The sequence below is a fragment of the Aureobasidium melanogenum genome (genome assembly GCF_000721775.1).
Source record: "Aureobasidium melanogenum CBS 110374 unplaced genomic scaffold scaffold_15, whole genome shotgun sequence".
NCBI classification, from domain to species: Eukaryota; Fungi; Ascomycota; class Dothideomycetes; order Dothideales; family Saccotheciaceae; genus Aureobasidium; species Aureobasidium melanogenum.
In genome coordinates, this window is record NW_024470067.1 from 77,136 (window position 1) to 103,313 (window position 26,178).

A 26,178-nucleotide genomic window follows, 5' to 3' on the forward strand; every position below is an offset into this window, starting at 1 on the left:
TTCCTCGGTCTTTCCTTCCGCGGACTTTGCGATTCTGAACGTCGGTGATGTTGGCGAGGTAGTAATTCGCTTGTGCTGTCATTGTAGCGGTGGCCTTTGCGTCGCTGTTGATGGCGGTCTTTGCGATCGCGAGATGCGTTTCTTCGATCTGGCGAAGAAGGCATGGTTTATAGTTATACCCGTTTTACTGTCGTGTGGAATGCTGGTGGAAAATAACGGTGATTAGAGATTCAATGTGGGTGTTGCATCATGTTCTTCTCCGCATGGTTCTGTCAACAAAGGCGGTTGGTGGGGGAACGGCTGGGGAAGCGCTGAAACACGAATAGCGACGAGTCAAGCGAGCCTTGGAGCATCCTGTCTCTCGCCTTCGACCGTGTGTAGAAAAATGGAACGCGTGTAGCTGTAGTGATGCACAATAGTGTTCGAGACGGAGACATTGACCCCAGAGAGTCAATCATTTGTCGTTTCTCAATGCGCGCTGTGCTACGCTCTACAGTATTGTGCATTTGTATAGCTGCACGCGCTACATACTTTGGCACACGAGGAGGAGCAAAAAGACATTGAAGCAGGTTGTACTTTCGCATTTCGGGACGTCCTGGACTTCTGGACTTTTCTTCGTTGGATTGAGCTGTTAATTTCGGTCTTATAGCAAGGAACGTTATTGATCTAGTCACGCGAGCCGAGTCGCAGATTCGTGTTCAAGGTTAGAAGGAGGCGCTCAACAAAGTTTCACAAAGCAATCAAATACAACATTGCTACCAAAAAGGGCGTCGCTATTTTCTCTGACAAAATTCGGTAGATGCAGGGATCGAAATGACCTTCTCAGCACAAGGCTACCATATTTCCATCCTTTTCACTGTCCAAGGATTTGTTCAAACCAGTGCGCAATGTGTCGCAAGTCGTGCGTCTGACCTAGCGACCACAAGCGAAGATTATCTGGCTGCCTGTGGTGTATCTGGCGCTCAGCAAGCATATACGCGGCCTCCTTTGCCATGTCATCTCCCTCAGCCTCCACAGTCTTGAGCTCCTGCGATACGATACTTTTCTGCATCAGCCTCGCAAACTCTTCGACTTGATCTGATAATGGACTGGTCACGGCAGAAGAAATACGCATCTGAGGTATTCTTAGTCCGCTGCCTGCATTAGGCCATCTGCGGTAAGATTTTCGGGGCTTCTTTGTGGCTTCTGCTGTGTTTTCGTCCTGCTGCTCGGAACTTTGCAGACTGTTCGACATTGAGCTCATCTTCAATTGCTGCCGATGAAATTCATCGCGCTCGAAAAGAGCAAGTTCTGCAAACTCGTCGGCAGGAGATTTCGCCTGTAGTGGTGGTGGCACAGAGACGCCTGGAGTGCGGAAGTTGAGGATTGGCGATGCAAAAGTGTCAAAGTAGTCCTCGGCACGCCTGAACATTTCATGCCTAGCCTTGAGTAAGGTGCTGGCGTTGAGGACGGTGTTGTCACCAAATGTCGAGAAACTTGTCTGACGAGGTTTTGACTTGGCCTTTGATCTTTGACCAATCTGCAGCCCTTGGACATACGAGGCGAGACGGTCGATTGAAGTCTCGTATTCAGCTTCGTCGTTTTCAGGAAAGACCCAATCTATAATGGGCTCATTGATGGCAGCAGCGGCAACGTATGGTCCTTGCAGACGACACTCAGTCAAGGCGAGCATGGCAGCAAGGCTGCCACCAACAAGCTCACCACATACGGCTAGCTTGATCCTGTGATTTGCAGAGCGACCAGGGCGATGAAAGGATCTGCTGGGAATAAGGTGCTCCAGAACCCAATCGTATCCTGTCAAGACATCATGAACTGGAGTAGGATATCGGTGTTCTTGCGAGCAACGATAATTGATTTGCACGACAGTGGCTGATGTCGCTGATGAAAGTGCAGCGCCAGCATCGACAGTAGGTAATGCAGTATGTAATAAAGGGCCCGGTGGAAGATACAAGATGATGGCAGGCGCGGGGCCCGAAGCAACGCGAGGGTGAAACAAACTTTTGGGCAGTTCGAGTTAGAAGGAAGTGTTACGCAAGCGAGTTGTGCTTAACAAAAAATACGTTGAGGCATATAGGGCGCAGGGATTGGCGACGACGACTTGCCTTAGTGTGATGTGGCCATTTGATCTACACGGGATGGTCACCTGCTCTTTGTGCGAAGAAGAAAGAGTCGAGTAATTACTGTCGAGGCAGCGACGTAGTTTTGACGGGCATGTCTGAAAAGAGCGCAGCAGACAGCGACCAGAAAAAAGCATAAGGAGTGAGACAGGAGAAGCAGAACGAGCAGACCAACTCCAGATAAGGGGGATGTCACTGTGGTGGACTTTCGGGTAGATTTTGCAGGAGATTGCGGCCGGCGTCGTCGTCGACAGCGGCTGGTTCACAGACAGTGCACGTTTTGCGGGGAGCGAACTCGTTTGGAAGGACCAAAAGCAACCTAAGCTTTGATCGCCGCGCTAAGGGACCCTGGTCGATGAAAGCGGGCGTTGATCGACCTGTCGAGTCCTCAGCCATAACACGGTAGCAATCACGAACTCATGAAACCGTCCTTTCTTCGTCGCTCCTTCTCTGCTTGATCTGCTAATTCCTCGACCTGCCCACTGTCCTTATCGTCCTCGATTCCACCACCTTTGTCCCACCGTCTCACCAAATACCAACATAAACACCTAATAACTATCCCGATTCCTGGAGCACAAAACCCCACCCTCACCATTATTATGCGCCATTGAGACAGCTCGTTCAAAAATCGCTCAATTCTTGAACCACCGAGATCAGGTCGCTCCTTCTCCCGACGACTTTTGGTCTATTCAATATCCTTCCTGCGATTTCCTGCGACCTGCATCCTAGTGCTCTTCTGTCTCAAGCTCTCTCCTTGCATAGAGGTACAATGTCTGACGGACGAGCTCGTGCATGCTTCTCGCTCCTTCGGAACCTTTTTCTGGCTCTCATTCTCTACACATCCATTTACACCACTATCCACCTAGCACAAGATCCTTCAGCGAGACAAAAAGCACGGCAGAAAGTCGCTCTCCTAACAGATGCTGGCACTGTGAAACAGACAAAGTCAGGAAATGTCAAGGTCAAAGTCGCTGGAGCATCCCGCACTGTAACCATCAATCCCCACGCCAATGTCTTCAATCGTCCATCGAGCGCCGTCGTTCCCCGTGACGACTTCTTTGGTCCCAGACCTCATGTCGATACCGAAGCTGATATCGAGATGCTCGTGAGAGAGTGCAGAGGTTCATACGCAGGCGTTGAAAAGATGCGGGATGTTTTCAGCTGCTTGGAATTCTTGTCAGGGGCTGAGGACAAATACTACTCCTTGCCTGAACAGGTGGATCGTGCAAGTGAACAAGACCCTAGGAAGGCAGAATATTTGAACGCAGATGGTCATGGAAACACACTAAAGCAGTACGTTTCGGTCAAGGATGCAAAAGCTCCTTCGAAGACGAATCTCGGAACTTGCGCTGGTCCCATCATACCTTACCACGTCTACTGGGCCGGCCCCGCGACATGGCGTCTCGAAGTGTTTGTCAAAGCCTACCTCTATACCCAAAATTTACCCTGCAGTCGACTCTGGCTCTGGGCAGATACTGATAGGGCTCCCGATGCGGTCGACAGGATGTTGAAACACGACGCTCTGTTTGCTCGCTTCTTGCCGCTGGTCGAGAGAGGCGACATCAGAGTGTTACCCTGGAAGTTCCCTACCAGAATGCCTCTGCCGAAGGAATTCGATAACACAGACGGAGTTGGCTATTACAAGACCAAAGGCAAGCCCAATGCAAAGGGCGAAGTTGCAATTGCAGAAGGTCTCATTGAGGACACCAATGGCCAACAATGGATCACTCTTACACCAAAGCAAATGACCTTCTTCCCTCAGGCAATTTCCGACACTGTACGCTTTATTATCTTGCATCAACATGGTGGTGTATATCTGGATATGGATGCTCTGATGCTTCGCGACATGCGCCCTTTGCTCGTACCTAAAAAGCACGACTTTGCTGAACGATGGGGAGCCCACAACAACCCAGGCGATTACAACACTGCCATCATGTCATTGTCTGCCAATACTTCACTTTCCAGCTATCTCCTACGAGGGGGTGTACGCATGGGTCTCAACTTCCATCCTCGTGTCATTGGTCGTATGATTTGGAAGGAAGGCCGCGACCTTGAGTTCCCTATGCTGGAGACCGCTGCTTTTGACCCCATTTGGACCGAGTTCAACTGGGATCGTCAAGGCCGTTGCACAGTGCCTTGTCTACGTGACTACAGCGCTGTCTTCAAGGGCAAAGCCAACAGTCTCAAGGATGAGTGGGAGAGCTACGATGGCCCTCAGCTAGAGCGCTTGAACCTCAACTCCACATCCGTACACAAAGAGGGCATCTTGTCTCAGGTGTCGAAATCGCTGCACTCTGCAAAGTTTCCTCGAGATGTGAAACCAGATGTTGCCTCTTCGCCCGACCATATCAACATCACTCCTATGCCCGGACCTATGGACAGTTTCACCAGCAACAAATCTGAAGTCGCAGCTCTCAGGAAAGCCGGCATCATCAAAGACTACAAGCTTGAAGAGGACAAATACCCACCCAATAACCGCACACTTGAGAACTTCTTCCGCGGCGCCTGGACATACCACATCCATAACCAATGGCTGAAGGAGCCAGAACCAAGTTCATGGTTGGATGTTTTGCAATCTGCTCATGATGGATTCTTCTCTGGCGAGAGAGTCAATCCGTATGGAGAAAGATGGACAGGCCCAGAGGTGTTGGCTTATAATGAGTGGAGCGACATGGTGTGATTGTGAGAAACCCATGTTTTCTCTGTATACGATAATGATGATTTGCATATTATATCAATCTACATAGCGGCATCAGCTTGAATTGACGATAACTTTACCTCCTTCTACCGCCTGCTTCTGCCATTCGAGAGCAACTCTATCGGTGGATAAAATCGTATAGCGCCATCGTCTTCAAAAGCGTAAACAACAAAGTGTAACCTGCATCAGAATAAAAAAAGGTAGGACAATATATCACAAGACCTCTTACCCTTCACAATCCTCTATACATCTTACCTTTCTCTTATTCCCGCGGTATACACAGATCGCTTATACCAACTACCCGATCAAGTCTAGGTTCGAGTCATGGTCCTCCGATGACAATACACAAGCTTTGTGACATCTGTGGACAAGCCTTGTTAAGCCTTTTGACGCGACTAGCTCATGTTTTGCAGGATCGTGACGCGCGGCCTTTGCGTATAAAGGACGCGGATATCTCGGCTTCGCTTATAGATGCTCTTGCGTCTGCGTTTACTGCACATGGGAAAGAGAGACTGTGGATCACGTATTCGAGCTACGAGTTCTCATGAGTGCAGACGTGGATTGGTAGTTGTGATTTGTGTAGTCAGATCGATTGGTCAGACGAGGCTGGTCTTACAGTTCTTGTTTGTTAGGAGGCCTTGTCTCTGCCCAGCCGGCTGAGCCATCCATCTTATCTGATCTTATCTGATCATCTCTCAATATCTTCTTCGACCTCCACCTCAAACGTCGTTCTGATTCATTGCATCCAGTGTACCCCATAGAGAATCTCTTTCTCGACTCGACTTCAATGTTGGTCATTTGGACTTGTACAAATCGAACCATGCAGTTATAGAAATCAGTAGAACCCCAGTCCCTGATGCCGCCATGCCGTATGCATGAAAATAGAAGACATGGTGAATTTTGTTTTCTCGCCTTGTTTTCGAATCTGTAAGTTTTCGAGAAAGAAAGAGCGCCTGTTCTCAGATTTTCGAATCAGTAGGTACGATCTGAGAGCTGTTTTGCAATGGCGGAGAATTATGAGCGTGAGGAAGCGGCCCTGCTTTGCACCTTCCCAAGCACTGAACGCAACAGAATCTATCAGCTCAAAGTTCGATCCTCCAGTTGATGCGTTTCCACATGACGAATGTTAACAAAACTGAGGTCTATTACAGCCAGAAAGCATCAAGAGGAATTTCCGTCTGACAAGTTGAGGTTGTCGGACTGCGAGAAGCTGGTTCAAACAAACAACGCGTCAAACAACAGATCTTCCATTTACACCCAGACTAGTGGGCATTCGCACAGAAGGGATGCACCTTAACAAATCTAACGTCTAAGACAACAATCACAGCACACGATGAATCCATTCCAGAACTTCTCTTTCGACAAGTCCGCGGCGCGAGCTCACTCACAACTCCCAGACGATGAAACAGCCACGCACAAGAGACCAAAGTTGTCTCCAATCTTCAAAGCACCTGCAGTGGTAGCTAAATCGCCTTCCATCAAGATCGAGGAGACAACAGTGAAGGAGAGCATAACCTCAGCTCCTGCAGTCCCATCTTTATTTGCGTCGGGTGTTGGCGCTGACGCTAATGCATCCAGAGCATTTTTCGGTTTGTCTCAATCAGACTTCAAAACCCGCTCATCGTCCCTGTTCAGTTCCATCCCTTCAGCCGCGCCAGCACAAAAGACGCCTGGATCAATCTTCCAATTCACTCCCTCGAAAGAAACTGCTGCAGGCGATCAAACAACCTCTTCTTGGTTCTCTTCTATGAGACCCTCAAGACAGGACACGAATGCTGCAAACACCACATCTTTGTTCAGTTCCCTGCCGAAGACGACCATCGGCGCCGGATCCGCCTTCAGCAAGACTTCTGTGACCAAGCCATCTAAAGACAAAAAAACAAACAATCAACCAGATGGACTCTTCGCAGTCAAGACAGCAGGAGCTACAAGCAAAATAACGCCTCAGGGTCAAGTTCAATTTGAGAAGGATGGCTCTGATGTCTCGTCAATGCGCATCCAGCACAGAAATATCTTTGGAGTAGTCCCAGGAACCTCTTCTCTAGGATCTGACCTAGCCAAGTCAGATTCAAAAATGAGCAACGAACGCTTGACTACTCAATCTGTCATGAAGTCTTCTTTGACCGGTCAAGGCGACGCCCCTGGATGCCAACGTCCTTCCCAGTTATTCTCCAATTTGACCGCTGGTCTGCTGGAGCCTAACAACATGGTTGGCAACAAGGCTCCCACCAATCCTACAGTCAAGGCAGTGCCCAGGGACAGTCACAAGCCAGCATCGCACGTTGCCCAGCAATCGAGCCAGAGTGCCAGACACGCCCAAGAATCCACCAAACGTGTCAATCCTTCCGAGCTCATGTCCGCTAAGAAAGTCGACCCGCTCCAGTCCAACGACACTCCCAATGCTTCTATCTTCGGCAAAGTGACGGTGGCTGCGAGCGACCCCGTACCTCCCGCTTCCAAACCCAAGACCAAATCAAGCCTGTTTCCTTCCACTGGAAATATCCAGGGAGAAAGAGAAGGATTCATGCGACTTCATCACACCAAGAAAGATAAAGCTTCCGGCGCAGATGAACAGCTACGCACCACACCACTTATTTCTCTTACCATAAAAGAGATCTCCGAAGCAAATGTGAAGACACCAATGTTTCCTCAGTACGCTTTCCTCGGTTGTCGCATCCCAGAGTCTTCCTCCTCGCACGAAGAAGACATCACATCTTCCACGACGCACAGCATGTTCGGCTCTACGAATTCTGTCGATGAGGAATCTGAGCCTATCCTTCTCAACATCAATACACCTTGGTCGGCATTCATTTGTGGTTCCCAAGGAAGCGGAAAAAGCTACACCTTGTCTGCCATCATCGAAAACTGTCTGTATGCCTCTTCCTCTATCGGAAAGCTGCCCAAGCCGCTCGCTGGTGTGGTGTTCCACAACAATACAGCTTCTGCGCACAACATCTGTGAAGCCGCTCAATTGGTCTCTTTGGGCGTCAAAGTCAATGTCCTGGTCTCTCGCAGCAACTACCACACCTTGAGTACTATATACAAGAAAGCAGTCGGTTCGAAGCATGAAAATTTGCTCAACATCCAGCCTCTGGTTTTGCAGTCTCATCACATTACTGCTGAGCGTATGCACCGCTTGATGGCTTTTGCAGAGGGCGAGACTGCAGTCCCACTGTACATGGAAGTCATGATGCGTATCCTTCGCGAAATGGCTATCACTGGAACACCCTTCAGCTACGCGACATTCAAGGCCAATCTCGAAAAGGAAGGTTTACAGCCAGCTCAGAAGGTCATGATGGCCATGCGTCTCAATCTGCTGGAATCTTTCTTGGACCCTAGCTGCATCGAAACTTCCAAGAAGGCTCACAGCAAGAAAAATGATATACTCTCGACCTCTCCAGGAAATTTGACCATCGTCGATCTTAGCGACCCTTTCTTGGATTCAGGTACAACTTGCACGCTGTTTGACATCCTGCTTAGCATCTTCTTATCCTCGCGTCCTGTCTCTGGTCTAATCGTCTGCCTCGACGAAGCCCACAAGTTCATGAAGAGTACTCCTGCCGCAGAGACCTTCACAGAGAATCTGCTCACAGTCATTCGCGAGCAGAGACACAATGCCTGTCGCGTCGTCATTGCCACTCAAGAACCAACCATCTCACCCAAGCTGCTGGACCTCTGCTCCATGACGTTTGTGCATCGCTTCACGTCTCCAGATTGGATGACAACATTGAGGGAACATCTCGCTGGTGCTTCTGATCTTGTTACTGCTGTCACGTCTGCTGGTGATAGGGATGGCGGCAGTGTCGGAGACAGAAAGCAATACAGAGCAGCTGCACTATTTGAGAGAATCATCGATCTGGACGTTGGTGAGAGTTTGCTGTTTGCGCCTTCTGCTGTTCTGGAGGTGGATGAGAACGGAAAACAGAAAAAATTAGGAGTGGGATGTGTAAAGTTCAAGACCAGAAGCAGACTGGGCGCTGATGGAGGACAGAGTATTCTTGCTGTCAGGGAGTGATGTGCTGGTGAAGGCAACAGAAGGAGTTCGATCGACGTATCAATTGGCGAGAATGAGGATGGCAAGACTGAAGGGTCCCAAGGTGTCTTCATGGTGTTCTCTCCAGCGGTCTGATGACACGATGGACTTTTTCCAGGTGACCAGTATGGTCGCGTGAGGTATGCAAAAACGTTCAGACTGAGATTTTTGTACAACAGAAACATAGACCTTCCAGACACCGTTCCCAATGCCAGACAGTATTCCTACACGATAGCTCCTCGTCCTTACCAAACGCGGCAAAGAACCTGACCACCAATCTTTCTCTCAACACACTCTCTAGCCTCCATGATTCCCTTGTCGGTGCTGACAAAAATACACTCGCCAACCTGTCTCAAGCCCCTAACAAACTTGCAATCTTTTCCTCTGACAATCTCGCCCAACTCGTTGCTGCTCAGCCAAATGCGCTTTGTAGGCTTTGACAACAACTTCATCTTGCGCAGCACGGGCTCGCCGTCCCAGTACTTCATACCCAGCCATAGCCTTCTGGAGGCGCGGTTTTGCTGTGTGACTGCTTCGACTTCTTCGAGGATTGATTTTGTGGGTGTCGCATCGTCGGCGTGGGTGGGTGGTAGCAGTTTTGCGGGTGGTGTGGGACCGCCGAGAGTTACGGTGCTGAGGAAACCTTGCTTTTGGAGTAGCAGAGAGAGGGAGAGGTGCATGCGTGATAGAGGGATTGAGGTTACGCCCAGGCGGGCGAGCGAGGCGTTCTGCATGTGGGAGCAGACGTGGGCGAGGTTGACCAGCGACATGGTGGGTGGTAATTGGGCACCCTCTCGGCGCGGGTTGTGATGAGTCTTGGGTTTGAGTAGACGAGTCTGAGTTTCAAGGGCGCAGATGTAAGTCTGAGGGTGATGCGTGATGTCTTGAGCGAATGTGCAGTTGGTATGGGCAGCAAAATAATTAATTCATGAAAGTCCAACTGCGACTTTGTCACATTCTTGTCGCGCGTCTTGGCGTTTCGGTCTCCGCAATCCAGAGAGCCCCGCAAGCGGCCAATCACGGTCCAGCACGTCTCTCACCACATCAATGACCATGTTTGCAACACAGTAAGCGCCCGACTATCTTGCAGGCATCTCTACTGCCATCCAATTGGAGTCGAGCAGTCAAGGCGATTGTGATGCGCCTTATATAACTAGTCCCCCTCCCCCACCATCCACATGTCTCCACTCCTTCTCCTGCTGCTGGGCCTGCTGCTCAAGTTTCCCACGGCCTTTTCTATCGAATACATCTTCAATTATCTCTGTACTGACTACGTCGCTCATCTGGTCGAGTTCGTTGAGGCTTACATTCATGTCGTTGACGTTGTGAGATATCAACCCCACCGAGAGAGATTACAAAGAGAGCGTCAGACTCGGCCGTGAACATGCCTCTTTTGCCTGGAGAGACTTTACTTCTCAACGTGTAGGTTGTTCGGTTTTCTGTTTGCATGTCTGTCTGTCGTTCTGACTTGATCCAGCTTCGCAGATGTACACACGTACTTTAATCAGCCAAACTCGAAACCTGTCCATCATCGCTTTGACAAGGGCTCGTATCTGTATCTTTACTACAATTCCACTCAACGACGGACACGTCTTGAAGTAGCCAATTCGGCTGGCACTCCTGATCAGGATGCTTTCAATGGCTGTATGTCTGATCTTGAACTCTTCATCCCTATGTGTAGCTAATTATCGTTTGCAGATCTGGATCATGCCATGTTGACCAACACATACAAGCATCCAAACTTGTTCACCATAGCTGTCGAAGGTGGCAAGCATGGTGCTACTCCTCCACGTCCTGCAGATCACTCGCATTGGCACCTTCCAGCTTTTGGTCTCTCGCATGAGCACAAGTACCTGTATAAGATACACACGCTGGATCTTTACCTGTGGACCGCCAACGATAGCATGAAGTTGTTGGATCTCATAAAGCGCGTCATGCCTCATCAACAACTCGATCTCACCGAAGCAGCACCACCTCCAGAGCATGATGGCAGCATGAGCCCTGTGGTGCAACAGCTAGAGAATATGGCTATCCACACTCCTCATGCTCGAGCACCAAGTGCTGTGTCAGATCTGTCGAATCAAGGCCATCATGGTCATACGCCAGAAGGTCAGAGGAGTGTGTCTCTGCAATCAGCTCTGGCGTCTACACCCTCATCAGCATCTCAAGTGGCACCCTACAATCCAGCTGCACCTGCAGCCCCTGAGCCGATTGCTCATCGTGAGAAGACACCACCGCCTATCGATGCAGCCAGTGGGACTGGACTTGCAGCTGCAGCGACTCACGAGCAACCTCGTACTTTTACTACAGCAGGGGCTCAGTATCCGCAAACAATTCCACAACCCGCCTTCCCTGGCCCACCGCAGCGCGCGGTGAGCATGGGCTCTTTTCCGCCTCCACCACCGCTTGCTACACACTCTCCACATCCTGGATTGCAGACTGCACATCCATTCGCAGGGCCTCTAAGCAGTTCACAGAGTACTACGCCTCAACAGCAGCACGCTCTAACGCAGTATGCATCGTATCCGCAACAGCAGTCGGCACACTACCCACAGTCTCCTGGTTTCCAGATGCACACTCCCCTGCAATCACCAGGGATTCCGAACACGCCCAGCCAGCTTCCCGCCTATGGCATCCACACACCCGTCCAATCACCAGGGTTTGCGCCGCAGCAAACACCTCTACAATCTCCAGGCTTGGTCTCAACCCCCGTTGGAGGATTCTCGAATTACACGTATGGCCCACAGGCGTCACAGCCAACATTGCCGACAGAAGCATATGCAGTACACAGTCAAGCGTATAAGCCTACGGAGCAGGAGGCAGCGCATGGACATGGTCCTAAGACACCAGTGCAACCTCCTAAACCTGGACGTCTGGAGGAGAGGTTGAAGAAGACAGAGAAGGGAGTAGGGAGGTTTTTGAAGAAACTAGATCAGAAGATATAAACATGTCAGTACAAGGATTGCAAGAGTTGATTAATTGTTCTGGACTTTGTTGGGTGCCGATGTCGCAAAGTTTGGCGGGGATGACGTGCAAGCTGTCAGGGTCGGAGCGAGCCAAAAAGTTATAGAAAGGGCAATAATACGTTTCCGCAGTAGCTACAGTACGTGAATCGAGAGCTGCAAGATGAATTGTGGTGGATCATGGCCAGTATTCGAATTGGCATCGTCAACAAATGATGTTGCAAGTGGTGAGTTGAGCAATTCTTGTCCAAAGAAGCAGCACGCGACTGGAGATTGATTGCTCTGTCTTGCGATAAGCGCCGGACCAAATGCTCATCTCTACATGACAATACACCATGTCGTCGCGGTCTCGATTACGATTGTCGCTGACGGTGGATTCTCCAAATGCAGGCTCTGAAACCGACGAACAGCTCCTTCCGCAACAACGACCGTCACTTCCCGCTTCGAGAGGCAGCTACAACCAAGACTTGGAGACGCAGCTGCAGCAACAACAACAACAACAGCACAATCTACCCACTCTCTCCCACCGATTACGCCATGATGCTTCAGTTCTTGCTCTCGCCCTTTCAGATGATGCCATCTTTGCTGGCACCCAACGCGGCGAGATCCTCGTCTACTCGCTCGACACGTACGACCGCATTGCCCTGCTCGAAGCACACAAAAGCAGCGTCCTCGACCTCTGCATCTGTCCAGAAGAAAACCTGCTCTTTTCCACCGCTGCCGACCGCATTACAAATGTTTGGGACTTGAACACATACCAACACGTCTACTCGCTGTACTCGCGCTACGATACCGGCGATGTCTTTTGCGTCGCATACTCGTCTTTGCTACGTACCGTCTACCTCGGCGCTCAAAACACCAGTATCCAGTGGTATGACTTGAAAGAGAAGGATCACAGACCAAAGCCGAAGCTAAACGATCACCCATCGTTGAGAGAAGATCCTTTCTTCGACTCACGGGGGCCTGGCGGTGTTAGAACTCCCAGACCGGCGGATCAAGGTCTTCCTGCGAGACATGCTGCTGGAGGCGATGTTTTGGAGATCGATCAGGACAACATCAAGCACTTTGCGCATTATGGCTATGTTTATTGCATGATGTTGGCAAAGGGTGTTGTGCCTGATGCTCCGGGCGATCAGGTCTTGATCTCCGCTGGTGGCGATGGTGCTATCAACCTGTGGACTATGGATGCGAATCGTGGTGGTGCTATTGATCTGCTCTATACACTGGACGATGGCAGAGAGGAAGGCCAATCTATCTTGTCTCTTGCCCTTGATGCCACTTTCCTCTACTCTGGCCGCACTGGCGGTGAGGTCAATGTCTGGGATTTGGAGACGAGACAGCTCGTACGAAGCTTGAAGGCGCATAGAGATGATGTCTTGTCAATCTGTATTGGCGGCGGGTATATGTTCTCCGCCGCCGTTACCGGTTACGTGAGGGTAAGTGAGCACTCTTTCGATGAAACGACATTATTCTAACATGCAGCAGAAATTCGACCGTCAATATCAATGCGCCAGCAGACTTCGCGCCCACGAAGGTCAGATTTTAACTTCCGCCTTCACATACCACAAGGGCAAGCCTTTGTATGTGACTGGTGCCAACGACGATACTGTCGCTGTTTGGGATGTCAGCGATTGCATCATGTCGCCGACTGCTGTCAAGAGAACAACTGATGAGCAGATGCTTGACCATCTCAAACGCTTCATCGCCTACCGTACCGTCTCTTCAGATCCCAAGTACAAGGGTGATTGTCGTCGCGGTGCTTCATATCTTCGTTCCGTCTTCAAGAGCTTTGGTGCTGCCACTGAGATGCTGCCCACCGAAGACGGCTCCAACCCCGTCATCCTCGCTCGCTTCAGAGGCAACCCATCCACTGCGGCAACCAGGAAGAAGGTCTTGTTCTACGGTCATTACGATGTCGTTGCTGCCGACAACGAGCAAGGCAAATGGATCACTGACCCTTTCGTCATGGAAGGCATCGACGGTTATCTTTACGGAAGAGGCACATCGGACAACAAAGGTCCAATCATGGCTGCAATTTTTGCCTGCGCCGAACTCATGTCAGAGCAAGCCCTTGGCTCAGATGTCATCTTCCTGATTGAAGGTGAAGAAGAAAGTGGTTCGCGCGGTTTTGCAAATGCCGTCAAACAGCACAAACAGACCATTGGAGATGTCGACTGGATCCTGCTTGCTAACAGTTATTGGCTGGACGACTCGATACCTTGCGTCACCTATGGTCTTCGTGGCGTTATTCACGCTACCGTTCAGGTTGAGAGTGATCACCCTGATTTGCACAGTGGTGTCGATGGAAGTTCGCAGCTTGATGAACCTCTGAAGGATCTTGTCATGTTGCTGTCTACACTCACGGGCACCCACGGCAAGGTCAAGATTCCTGAATTCTACGACCCTATTCCCGAACTGAGCAAGGAAGAGGAGATTCTTTATGAGGACATTACTCAAGCTCTGGTTGCTAGGAACCCCGATCTTGGTGACCCTCGAGATCTTTCACTTTCTCTCATGCGTCGTTGGCGAGAGGCTTCATTGACAGTCCACCGCTTCCAAACGTCTGGTCCTGCAAATGCGACAATCATCCCCAGGCTCGCAAAAGCAGCTCTGTCACTTCGTCTGGTGCCAAATCAAGAAGCAGACACAGTAGGAGAAGCACTGATCAAGTACTTGCAATCAGAATTCAACAAGCTGGGATCACACAACCGCATGATTGTCACTATCGACCATCAAGCCGAACCCTGGCTCGGCGACTTCAACAACCAAATCTTCCAAACCCTCGACAAGGCAATCATGGATGTGTGGGGACCTATTCCCGAAGTCCCTCAACATCGCAGAAAATCTTCTCTAGCTGTCAGCAAAGAAAACGCCCTCAAAGTCACAATCCCCAAAAAGGAGGAAGTGCAAAACACAAACATTTCCAAACCATCGCCTACCACCTCGTCCGTCCTCGCCAATGGTGGACCCAATAATACCTCCGCCCTATCCGACATCACCAACGACTCTATTTCCCTTCCTCTCCCCCAACTCTCCGCCAAAAAACCACGCACCAAACCTCTCTACATCAGAGAGGGAGGTTCCATCCCTGCCATCCGCTTCCTAGAAAAAGAGTTCGGAGCTCCGGCTGCACATTTCCCTTGTGGCCAAGCGTCTGATTCTGCGCATTTGGATAATGAGAGACTGAGATTGGTGAACTTGTATAAGAGTAAGGATATTTTCAAGAGGGTGTTTAAGGATTTGCCTATGAAGTAGGGGTTGGGTAGTGTGATGGATTGGAGTGGGAGATTGGATGGAGAGATAAGGGCGTTCGGGCCATATTATGCATAGCATTGAGCAATTAGGAGTTTGGAATGAGGCGTTCTTTTGGGGTTTGGAAACAAGCATTCTTAGATACAACAGTTCAAAACACAGAAATATAGATACCCCCTTTTCGTGTATCGCCTTGTGTCAAACAACCGCTTTGGGTCATCAGTCTTATCTGGCACGCTTTCCTCACATATACATGCCCTGTCAATAATCAAAACCTAGCTTGCTGGTCTATCCGACATAATCCAGACAGAAAGTTAGAAGCTACAGAATCGCATTAGTAAGGATTTGCGTCAAAGGCAAGGCAAGCTAGAAAGAGTCGTTAAAGTTCATGTGTACATAGTTGGAGAAGGCTTCCTTCGAAGTTGGCAGGTAATTTGATTTCACCACTCAAACATCTCCCTAACCTTCTTTTCCTCTAATTTCTCAATCGCCTCAATAACGCCCTCCAACCTCTCCTTTTCCACTCCGAGTTTGGCGGTAGCTTTGACTCTACTGTAGAAAACAGGACAATCTCTACTGTCGCACTTGACATCATCGCCGTTGGGTATGTCAGCACAACTCCTGCATACAGTATCCAAATCGTTCTTTTTGGTCACCGCAGCACGGAGTTTGTTGCGCAGAGCAAGAAGAGTCAGTGATGGTGTGGCTGCACATTTAGCGCAGAGGGGAAGGGTGATTGTTCCTGGCGCTGGGGCGGAGAGTTTGACTCTACACACCACACAGGTGGAAATGCTCATGTACGACTCCATAGTCTTATTTCCACCACCTTTGCCTGCAGCGCCGATATTGCGTACCCTTTGCACTTTAGGCATCTCATCATACCAAGCGCGCACATTCGCGCCTACCAAGTTGAATATGCGTTCAAGAGGCGGGATGAGGTTTTTGCTGATGTAGTACTCGGCATCGAGTTCTGCGTGTTCGTCGAAAAGCAATCGTTCGGGTTCGACACAGCGTTCGAAAAGGCGTGCACCTGGCCCGCCAGCGATAACCACATAAGGAACTCGTTCCCCATACTGCGGTTCTTGTCTCGCATCTTTGAGCATACGTTTCGTAGCAATCAGCGCACCAGGAGGAGCAGCTCCTTTATCCGAATACGTGCCCAACTTTACCTCTCTCGCAAAGCAAAAATCCTGAATCGAGAATTTGCCAGTCATGATTTTATGACACTGGGCTTGGAAATATGCTTTTACTTGCGACAAATCAGAAGTGCGAAACAGCAGTTTCAGCGCTTTTTCTTCGATTTTTTGTTCGGCAGGAGTACCATCTCTACGCACTGTTTCTATGCCTTTGGCGTCAAAGTCTGGTTCTGTTTGGGAGGGGTGTTCGTATTTAAAGCCGACGTAGCGTTTTTTAGCCAACAACACACAGGGATGGTATACTTTTTCGAACTTCAATTTGATGGGGCGTGGGTTCATGTCGGTTACCGCTTTTGCGATTTCATCACCAATAACAAAGGCTTCTTCGCGGCTGCGGCCTTTGAGGTAGACGAAGAGGGAATCTGTGTCGCCGTAGACGACTTCAGCTCCCCATTTCGAGACTGAGTGGATGAGTGCAATGGCTTTTTCGAGCGTTTCTCTGCCAGTTTGCACGATAGAGTCTGCGATCTCTGAACACGGCATGCGACCAGAGAAAGACGCTGATGTGTAGCCATAAGTGACATTGGCAATCAACTTCAAGGCAAGTTGTCTATTGTTGAGAAGTTGTTGCAGTGTCTTGTCATCTTTATCCACTTTCATGCCTGACTTGACCATAACTCTAGTCTCCAAAATCTCGCCTAACATTTTGGCAAGTAATGATTTGCGCATCTCAGGTTTGACGTACATCATACCATTTGGAGAGATATTCAGCTTATCTTTGACAAGATCAAGTAGACCAGGATCACGCTTGAAGTCTGTAAAACCCATCTTGTTCTGTCCTCGCCATGGAGTGATGCGACCAAGACATGTGGAGTAGCAATAGTTGTATGCAATCATCACACTCGGGTACAAACTTTGGAAGTCGAGTACAAGCAGGGGACTGTTGTAAAAAGCACTTTGAGGCTCCATGACAAGAGGCAAACATTCAAGGGCATTTTGCTGGCCGACCTGCTTTCGACTAGGAGACACAAGGACGAAAGATTCGGGTTTGGCAATTCGAAACATGAGTGACTCGACTTTGAACTGCGAACCTCGACTAAAGACGCTGAAGAAGTCGACACCAAGTAATCGTGCTTGTTCAGACGTACGAGGCACTAGTTCGTTCGCGTCAAGAATTTCGAGGTCAAGTTGGACACGAGTGATGAAATAATCCAGTGCTTTCGCCAGGTCTCGAGGCTTTGAGCTCTTATACCATCTTGTCAAGTCCGCGAAAGAGTAGTGAGGAATGCGCTTGTGAAGAAGATGGAACACAACATTCTCCATGGTGTATTGCAGCAAGTTGAGTTCGCTCCTCATAGCACGCCAAATGTTGATCATGTGTCTACCAGTAATGCGGATTGTCGATGTATGCTCAAATCCCCATTTGTCTGCATCTTTGCCGAAGCGACCATGAGACTGAGATTTGACACGGGAAAGCTCTTCACACAAATTGAACTCGTACTGTAGACGAGCACGTTCAATCAGGTAGCCCCATGACGAGTTGTGTACCTCGTAACCAGTGAGAATATCCGGATCATATTCACGAACAATGTCAACCAATCGATTCAAAACGTCCAGCTCGTTGTCTTCTTCCTCGACATCCACGCCAATTGACTTTCGCATACGTTCAGCCAGATCTTCTTCAGTAGACAACACGATGACTCCAACGTATTTGTCGTCATGTCCAGCATTCCCAACAAGATCAGTATCGTCTGCTTTCAACGACCAAATGATACATGCGATCTCATCATGCTCAGGATCAGGAGCCAGATCACTTCGAGAATTGACATGGACTTCAAGACTCATGATAGACATGTATTGAACCGCGTGCTGCACACTTGTTGATTTCTTCCTCTGAGAAAATTTGAAGCCATGTTTGTTTCGTTGGGTTGGACCTTCAATCTGCGAAAGCATCTGTTTACTGCGCTTCAGAAAGTCTTGCTGAGATGGAGGATGATCAATCTCGCCGTCGTCCTCCTCCAGAGCAGGTTCGACAGTCGGACACTTAGCGCGCAGCCAGCTCTGTACTTCCGAGACAGACGGAGGACGAGCTTCGATTTCCCAGCGTTTGAGGAAACAGTCTTGCCGTCGAGCCTGATGTTCAAGCTCTTCTTTGGCTTTGTCGAGAACAATTGGAACTTTGGCTCCTCGAGAGGCATCAGACTCGCCTGTGGGATCAAATTCCGGTAGAAATGGAACGGTGTTGCTTTCAAGCTTGAATTCTTGGCCAGCATACTCTCTCGATCGCTCAGGTACATCAACTTCATCACTGTAGTATGCATCTTGATAGATTACTGGTGGAGCCCCGTGATCGATCATTGTTGTCGAGACGTCCGTTCGTTTTGGCGGTGCTTGAGCGAAGATGACAACGCCATTAACGCCTTCATCGAAACTCTTACAATAATTGCTTGCTAGCTTCCTCGCAGCAGGAGAAATGACGGTCTGCCTTGAAGGGGTAGCATTTGCAGTGTACCTTGATTTGCCGAAGGACGGGGATGAGAGTTCATGTTGCCTGAGCTGGCTCGACTTCGCAGGTGTCGTGGTATTTCTCTGTCCAGGTACATTCTCTCTTTGACTGAGACGCAGAATGGACTCAGTATCATGCGGGTTCTTCACAACTGGATAAGTCTGTGAAATTCTCCTTTTGCTACTGTCCTGGCTATTTGGCAATTGTGTAGATGCAGGAGGAAGGTCGTTGAGCAAGTCACTTCCCTCATCGGCCTCAGCTTCCGCCATGACTTGAGAAGTCGATACACAATCCTTGACTTTGAAGTTCTTGCGTCTCGAATTGACAGTCTCACCAGGATGACCCTGATCATTCTCGGTGAAACCAACCACTTTTCGACGTTTGACAGATGCCTCTCCATCGGCCAACTGACGCTTCTTTCCAGCTTGAGCTTCAACGGCCGGAGCTATTGGTGCGGGAACAGGCGGTTGCTCGTCCTTTGTAGGTTGCGAGGTAGGAGGTAGAGATGCAGTGGACATGGAGTCCAGAGGATCAAGAAATTGCTGAGCGTAGTCGTCGCCATCGGGTCGAGTCTCATCGTCAGCTTCAACATCTGGTGCAGTATTCTGATTCGTTTGCTTGGCTTGGGTCAAGGCGATCTCACGAGCAACATCCTCGTCAGAACCGTACGACTCCTCATCTGCCATCAGTTGCAGAATACTGGATTCATCTACAAGTGCATCTCCAGAGTCGAGACCACCTTCAGCAAGTCTTTGCGTGAGGTGTTGAGGTGCATCTGCGGAAGCGAACTGCCACTTTTCGTGAAAGAGCTCTTCCACACTCTCAAGAGTAGTTTGAACAGGGAATCCTTCTTCGCGAGGCTTGACAAAGGTATCAAATGATGGAGCGCTTCCACCCATCCTCTCTCGTTCGTCTTTGGCAAGCTCTTCGACAAGCTTGCGAAACTCCTCCTCGTGTATCCAACCGCCATTTTCAGTGTTGCGGGGATCGTGCGACATGGAGACGAGAACTTCTGGCGGGAAGGGACTGCTGCCGGGATCTGTGATACCCATGCGCTTCTTGCGCCTGATTGTTTCGTCTCTCCACAAGCCAGCCATAGACTGTACGAACTTTTCTTCAGGTGCCAGATGGTTGAGTCGTTCGACAAAATCATGATGCAATGATCTATCCTTGACCTCGTTTCTGTTCAAAATGTCTTGTACACGAATGTCAATTTCGACACTACAATGGCTCTGGCGTTGGAACTGGTCTACATTCAGACGCTGTGAATCCGGGATAGACTTGTCGTGCCACTCGTGATCAGGATTGGTGAGCTCGTGGACGTCAGGGACTGGATCACGAAAGAAGGGATTGTCTGTGTCGATATAATTGCAGCCGTACAGGTTGAAGTCGCACATCCATTGGGCAAGAAACTGCATGTGGCTCTCGTATGGCTGGAAAGGTTTCTTCAAAATGGCGCCTTGATGGAGCAAATCGGACAGACGAGTCATATTGGATGGATTGAGAAGGTAGATCTTGAGAAAGTATTTGTAGCCGACATGATAGCCAAAGAAGGGAACACCTTTCACAAGGCTGATATGGGCGACGAAGATAGCTTTTGCGTCTGCGGTGTTTCTTCTATATGATACTGCCAGGGCATGATCGATGGATACTCGGAGGGTTGCAATGTACTCGTCGACAGAGGCGCGATCGATGGGGCCTGTGTACTCGATGTAAAGATATGGGAATGCGCCGTGGATGTGTAGGCATATCTTTTGGCCAGTCTCTGTTGCGCCGAAGACGCGAATCACAGGAACTTGAGGGAGATTTCTTTGCGACAACAAGGAGGGGTCACCCCATAGTGGGGGATCGAGCGGTCCGGGATATGCCTGGTAGTGATCCACGCAGTTCAATCGGACACGACAAAGCACCATGACGGGCCTGGGTCTGGTGTTTGTATGGGGCGTATCGAAGTTCTTGGTATCATGTTCAATTGACTCGGCGCATGGGACGCGTGGATTTGGCGGTTGCTAGCTGTTTTGCCACAGTGAGTCGCGTGGAATGGAAGGTGCGACCCAAGGAGACGCGATTAGGAGACGACATCAATTTGCACGCGCTCGTCTGCATAAACTGCACAGCGGCGGGCCGAGCCGGAGCCGCAAGCGCAAGGACCAATGACGCCCATGTGTAAACACTCCCGGCACTTGAAACAAACACCCTGAACTTCGTTGTCCGCTTGAAACAAACGCCATTGCAGCCTAACGCTGCACCTCATTTTGTGAACTTCAACAATCATCTCTGGCTCCAGCTACTGCAGTCCAAGTCTGCTCCAGAACAGACGACCATCTTTACTGCAGTAATCATGGATATTCTACTAGCCAAAGTCACCCAGCAGGCTATGAACTATGCCATCCGTTCAGGAATAGCTATCACAAGCACATATGCCATACGACAATGTTCAAGACTGGTCAAGACAGCTCCGAGAGGAGGCAAGCGGGAAGAACTGCTAAACCTTCAAGTCCGCCTGGAAAGCAAGATCCGGATTATCTCACCAGCCATCGATATGATAGAGTTGATTGCCGCTCGTGGAAACACTTCTCTGGAATCTGCTGTCACTCTGACCAAGGACTTGCGCTGGGAAATTCAAGCTCTTGGCATTCGTCTTGCGAATGCTGCCAACGAAGAGGAGCTGTACCGTCGGAAGAGTTCGCGGGCAAAGTCCAAGGAGCAGAATGAGCTTGAGTTGCAACTTATCGTTTCGGACGTCAAGAAATTACTTGATCGAATAGAAGATGCTGTGCCTTTGATCAACCTCGCCATCACCACTTCTGGAGTCAATCTGTCTACAAATCTGCCTGCTACAGTCTCGCCATCTCGCCTCTTGCAGGCCAGCACTTTCCTCACAGCGGCCGACTCGCAGTATACTGCGGCTCCTAGTCAGAACGTCCAAGTTGGTCCAGTCTATACCTTATCAGTCTACATGCTCTTCGCCAGTCATACCAATAGACCACATGATGAACAAAGCGCTCGAGAAACTACCTGGAAGGAAGTCATCCACAAAGCCAGAGTCAAGCTGGTGCGAGTTCCACTGGACAGTCTGTACAATCTGCCTGGAAACCTGACGACGCCGAGCGGCGCGCGTTACTTCCCCAAAGAGCTACCTTCTGATAACGCGTCAGTCGAGTACGCCTACCAGCTAGTTGTGGTTGAAGATCTGGACGACGACAGAGTACACACTTTTGAGGAAGACGAGCCCCAGCCTGGCCCATTCGAGGATGTCGCTCTTGCAGGTATTCGAGACGTCATTCCCATTCATGAGATTTCCAAGATATTCTACGCGGATACTGGCAAGATTCTTAACATTGGATCCGAAGGCGAAACTAACAATCCCATCCTGCTCCTCAAACGCGACATCCACGCTGAACCACCACGACGCATGATGGAGAGAAGATACACTGAGGAGCAAGATTACTATGACGATGACGAAGAAGACGAACGCCCGCAGACTCAAGATAGCGACGACACGGACTTGGATGAACAAGCGCAGATCAATGCCCAAATTTTGCGAGACTCAACACCACAACCTCACGTTGAGACAAAAGAGACACCGGAACGACACGACCCTGATGCTCACTGGCGACTACCTCCAGATCTGGATCCAGAATGGATAGCCTTCGAAGTCTACACCGAAGAACCTTCGTCCGACGAGGAAGAAGAAGACGAAGATGTCTCGACTCCAGATCCCATCAGCACACCCCGACCTCGTCAAGCATCACTAGACCCCGATCTCACAAACGGCCTCTCCTCTCTAAACCTCCATCCATCCTCCTCACCAACTCTAAACACACCTTCAACCCAACAACTCGCCGCTCCAACCTCAACACCAACACCACAAACTACAATTCGCACCTCTTTGTCCCTTCTCGAGATGCTCATCCGTTTAACCGCCCTCCAACAGTTCCGCCAATCCTCTCATCTCACCATCGAAGACGAACTCTTGAATTTCTTCCTCGAAGACAGCGCAACCACTGGTGCAGGCTCTAATGCCGAGTATCGACAACGGGTACGCAGAGATGCGCGACGAAGAGTTGGCTTTGATCCCTACGATGAAAGTCCCATCAAACGCCGCGGCGAAGAATACCTACAGCATCCTAGAAGTGGAAACACACCAGCGCCAGAAACAGAAAGCGAATACGAAAGAGGATTCAGAGAAGCTTCTGAAGGACTAGGCTGGGGAGTTGGGGAAATAAGACAGAGTATAGAGTATCCGGGCTATTTCTCTGGTCAGAGAAGTAGTTCGAGTATGCCTTCTAGTCCTTCGCCGCAGATCAGAGGAGATAGGGGGAGTCAGAGTCCTGTGGCGCAGAGATATCTAGGAACGCCGGAACAGAAGGGGAGGAAAGGTGTTTTGAGGAAGAGGGAAGGTATGCCTAGGAGTCCACTTGGACGAGAAAGTCCTGGTTCGTGATTTGGCGAAGAGGGGAATCGAGATGGAAGTGATTTGCAGCATCGTACAGCATCGGCATCAAAGGTTTCAGCGTAGCGTAGCATAGCATAGCGTTTTCATTTAGCCTGGCTTTCTCATATGAATTCTCATTTAACCCAACTCCTGTACTCCTTCCTTTACCTACTACTCCTAAACCACCATAACTCGAAACCTTTCGCTTGCGTTACCCAGATTGTATGTGATCTTCCTCAAGCCTACTCCCAATCCTCCTCATCACTCTCCTCCTCAATCTTTGCCGCAGCAATCTTATCACTTTTTTCATCTTTCGGCGAGCCAGCTGCTCTGCTGGTGGTTCCTGAAACCATATCATAGGATGCGTCGCTCGAAGACACGGATTTGGTTTCTTCTTCGTGGGTTTGGGATGTGGCAGCTTCGGGCTTGAGTGTTGATGCAGCAGAGGGAGTAGTGGTAGTTGCAGGAGTAGGAACAGGAGTTTTTTGCTTTGTGGGTGTGGCTGCTTTGTCTTCTTCGTCGTCTGAGTCGTCGGAGCCCCAAGTGAGGTCTTCGTCTGTGGTTTGTGTTGCTCCTGTTTTGAGGGTATGTTAGTATCTGGGCTACAAGGGGAAATTGAGGGTTGTAAATGTACCTTTGAGGACTTCTCTTCTTCTGACTTCTTCCTCCTGGATGACCTTGCGCAAGAAGTAGTATCGCGTCCAGAAAGTGGCGTACTCGACCTTCTCGGGCACGAGTTTCTCCATTGCTCTCCTTAGCTCTGGGTACTTTTCCAAGTCTGCAGCAATAGCATCCGTCTTTGCGGCAATATCGAACTCCTTTGCAAACTCGGCATACTCGGCACTATCAGGATCGGAAGTAAAGCTCTGAGCTGACGTATGGATAACATGCAGCTGCGCATCAAAGCGTGACGAGTGAATAACTCTCTTGCCCTCTGCATCGTTAGTCTCAAAGAGCACTTCCGCACTATCTGAAGATGTAGAAGGTGCAGTGACGGTGACAGCATCCCTCAAAAACGACTTTATGTTTGTGCCGAATTTGAGAAGTGCTTCGTCTGCTGCATCCTCTGCTGCTTGGATCTTTTGCAGATTTATGTTTGCGGTTGCGGCGGTGGCTTTGGAACGTAATAGTGAGACTAGCGAGGTTGCTTCTTTGACGATGTCGGCGGGCAGTGAGTCTGGTCGTGCTGCTGGTTGTGATTCCTCCCTTTGCACTTCTTTCTCTTTTCCCTTCCCCTGATCCACGTTTTCTGGCAACGCAAACGTCGGATCTGAGAATGAAGTATTTGCAGCATCATGATTGATACTGATGTTCCTCGTACTCTCCACAATCGACTTTTGCAACTCTCCAGCTACTTTTGCGGCTTGTTCGCTCCTCGAGGCATATTCCTTCTGTGCGTCGGAATATAGCGACTCTCCTTGCTTTTTTGCGCTTGCGAAGAAGCCGCCCAGACGGGCTCCCCAGGGTGATGCAGAGACGGCTTTGAAGGCTTGTTGAAGTTCGGTTTCGAGGGTGATGGGGGCGTCGGCGTTGGTGGTGTTCTGTTGGCTGGAGTGGTCAGAGGGTAAAGACTCCTCTTGAATTTGGTCATAGGCGAAATCCATGCTGGCTGGGTGTGGGTAAGGATGATTCGAGGATAAGATAGAGAGGTGAAGGTTGTGTGGAAAGTGTCAGGAGCTTCTCGAGGGGCTTCACCGCTGGGGGGGTGGAGAAGCTTCCAGGGTCTTTAAGCTTGCGGCATTCACATGCTGATGACGCTCAATCGAGAGGAGAGCGATGAATTATATTGTATTGAGTCTCAAACGTGCTCCATCAAATGGGGTTGTGGTCTAGTGGTATGACATCTTCTTAGCATTGCTCATCGAGCAGTTCTGAGTTGGAGAAGGTTCTGGGTTCGATTCCCAGCTACTCCATTTTTGCCAGTCCTGATAGTGTCAAGCGACTGTACTTTGTGTCTCTCTTTTTGCTTCAAGTTGCAAGTGTTCCAACCGTCTTTTTGCCTTTCGTCTCTTTTTGGACGGTTTCTCTATGTGATATGGTCGTGGATACCGCTATATCACCGGCAGATGAGTTCTTGGAGGGCTTTTCTTGATGAGAACAATCTAGATACAAAAACCGCGTCGTATACCTCAAAATTCGAGTTGGATCTTTCGATCTAGGACCATATCGTAGGAGACCTACAGTTTGAGCGCTTCGAGTTATAGGTTCACCGATGCCCTGCATCGCTAGGAATAGACGATTTGTTGCTCGTCGAAGTGGTTGATGGTAGGACCCTGTTTCGCGCACTAGGTCTTGGCACATCTTCTCCTGCGAGTATGCGCTGGGAAGGAAAGAAACTCGTTGCCTACATACCTCAATGAATCACTTTTGACGTCTATCACCATCTATCATCAACATCGATGCAATTAACTCCATCCTGTCATCGTGAGATTACTGCGTCTGGAACCGATGAGGCATCCAACGTCCTGCAACTCATCGATGCAACACTATGAGCAACCATTGAGTCTCGCTGAAGTGCCTACGAACAGACGGCGCGCACTATCGAAGTGGAAGCCCATCAAATCGTGATCTGATCTGCCACAGTCTTGCGATTCAACCGTCAAGGTCTTTCCCGTGCAGCGAATCTGGTCAATGCGGCACCGCCATGACAATGAGACGCAACATCAATACAGTGTACAGAATGAGGCCGCGGCCGTCGGATAGTGCGTAGCTTGCAGAGTCTGTAAAAGTAGCCCGCACCGCAGGCTGCTTTTTTTCGAGCTTGACATCACCAGCAATTTGGTGCAAACCTTGTATATGCAGACGCATTGATGTGCACGGTATTCAACGGCCGTGCAAACGACCTGCACGCCATCAGTCCTATGTGAGCCCAGGTCGTCTGCTATTGGTCGAGTACATGGCTTGTACGCATGCTTAGGAGACGAGGTGCATGGTGTGGCTGCTTAACAGGAATGGAAACAAGCAAGATAAGCGATTCAGCCCTCGTACTTTGGAAGACCTGATTTTCCTTGATCTGGCTTCCAGCAATCCCTAGC

At 49.8% G+C, this 26,178-nt stretch overlaps 9 protein-coding genes across 9 annotated transcripts; 5 read left to right on the forward strand and 4 right to left on the reverse strand.

Annotated features, from left to right (window-relative positions):
* Window positions 1-853: 853 nt before the first annotated feature.
* Window positions 854-2,254, reverse strand: M437DRAFT_76456 (uncharacterized protein; the record flags this gene model as incomplete). The annotated part of the gene is made up of 2 exons (XM_041026627.1): window positions 854-1,997; window positions 2,103-2,254. 2 exons carry the CDS (start codon window positions 2,252-2,254, stop codon window positions 854-856), a joined length of 1,296 nt encoding a protein of 431 aa, XP_040878315.1.
* Window positions 2,255-2,886: 632 nt separating this feature from the next.
* On the forward strand, window positions 2,887-4,797 carry M437DRAFT_51844 (uncharacterized protein; the record flags this gene model as incomplete). Its single annotated transcript, XM_041022252.1, has 1 exon — window positions 2,887-4,797. One exon carries the CDS (start codon window positions 2,887-2,889, stop codon window positions 4,795-4,797), a length of 1,911 nt encoding a protein of 636 aa, XP_040878316.1.
* Window positions 4,798-7,339: 2,542 nt separating this feature from the next.
* M437DRAFT_51980 (uncharacterized protein) lies at window positions 7,340-8,830 on the forward strand (the record flags this gene model as incomplete). Its single annotated transcript, XM_041022273.1, has 2 exons — window positions 7,340-8,597; window positions 8,646-8,830. The coding sequence occupies 2 exons, from the start codon at window positions 7,340-7,342 to the stop codon at window positions 8,828-8,830; spliced, it is 1,443 nt and encodes a 480-aa protein (XP_040878317.1).
* Window positions 8,831-9,093: 263 nt separating this feature from the next.
* M437DRAFT_51848 (30S ribosomal protein S8) lies at window positions 9,094-9,618 on the reverse strand (the record flags this gene model as incomplete). The annotated part of the gene is made up of 1 exon (XM_041022253.1): window positions 9,094-9,618. One exon carries the CDS (start codon window positions 9,616-9,618, stop codon window positions 9,094-9,096), a length of 525 nt encoding a protein of 174 aa, XP_040878318.1.
* A 614-nt stretch (window positions 9,619-10,232) lies between these two features.
* On the forward strand, window positions 10,233-11,793 carry M437DRAFT_85754 (uncharacterized protein; the record flags this gene model as incomplete). Its single annotated transcript, XM_041028339.1, has 3 exons — window positions 10,233-10,270; window positions 10,326-10,492; window positions 10,547-11,793. The coding sequence occupies 3 exons, from the start codon at window positions 10,233-10,235 to the stop codon at window positions 11,791-11,793; spliced, it is 1,452 nt and encodes a 483-aa protein (XP_040878319.1).
* Window positions 11,794-12,146: 353 nt separating this feature from the next.
* M437DRAFT_52006 (glutathione degradosome) lies at window positions 12,147-15,066 on the forward strand (the record flags this gene model as incomplete). The annotated part of the gene is made up of 2 exons (XM_041022279.1): window positions 12,147-13,247; window positions 13,297-15,066. The coding sequence occupies 2 exons, from the start codon at window positions 12,147-12,149 to the stop codon at window positions 15,064-15,066; spliced, it is 2,871 nt and encodes a 956-aa protein (XP_040878320.1).
* A 437-nt stretch (window positions 15,067-15,503) lies between these two features.
* M437DRAFT_51804 (uncharacterized protein) lies at window positions 15,504-20,618 on the reverse strand (the record flags this gene model as incomplete). Its single annotated transcript, XM_041022244.1, has 2 exons — window positions 15,504-19,075; window positions 19,445-20,618. 2 exons carry the CDS (start codon window positions 20,616-20,618, stop codon window positions 15,504-15,506), a joined length of 4,746 nt encoding a protein of 1,581 aa, XP_040878321.1.
* A 428-nt stretch (window positions 20,619-21,046) lies between these two features.
* On the forward strand, window positions 21,047-23,152 carry M437DRAFT_52174 (Ran-binding-domain-containing protein; the record flags this gene model as incomplete). Its single annotated transcript, XM_041022310.1, has 1 exon — window positions 21,047-23,152. One exon carries the CDS (start codon window positions 21,047-21,049, stop codon window positions 23,150-23,152), a length of 2,106 nt encoding a protein of 701 aa, XP_040878322.1.
* A 233-nt stretch (window positions 23,153-23,385) lies between these two features.
* Window positions 23,386-24,747, reverse strand: M437DRAFT_85758 (BSD-domain-containing protein; the record flags this gene model as incomplete). Its single annotated transcript, XM_041028340.1, has 2 exons — window positions 23,386-23,717; window positions 23,778-24,747. The coding sequence occupies 2 exons, from the start codon at window positions 24,745-24,747 to the stop codon at window positions 23,386-23,388; spliced, it is 1,302 nt and encodes a 433-aa protein (XP_040878323.1).
* Window positions 24,748-26,178: the final 1,431 nt, after the last annotated feature.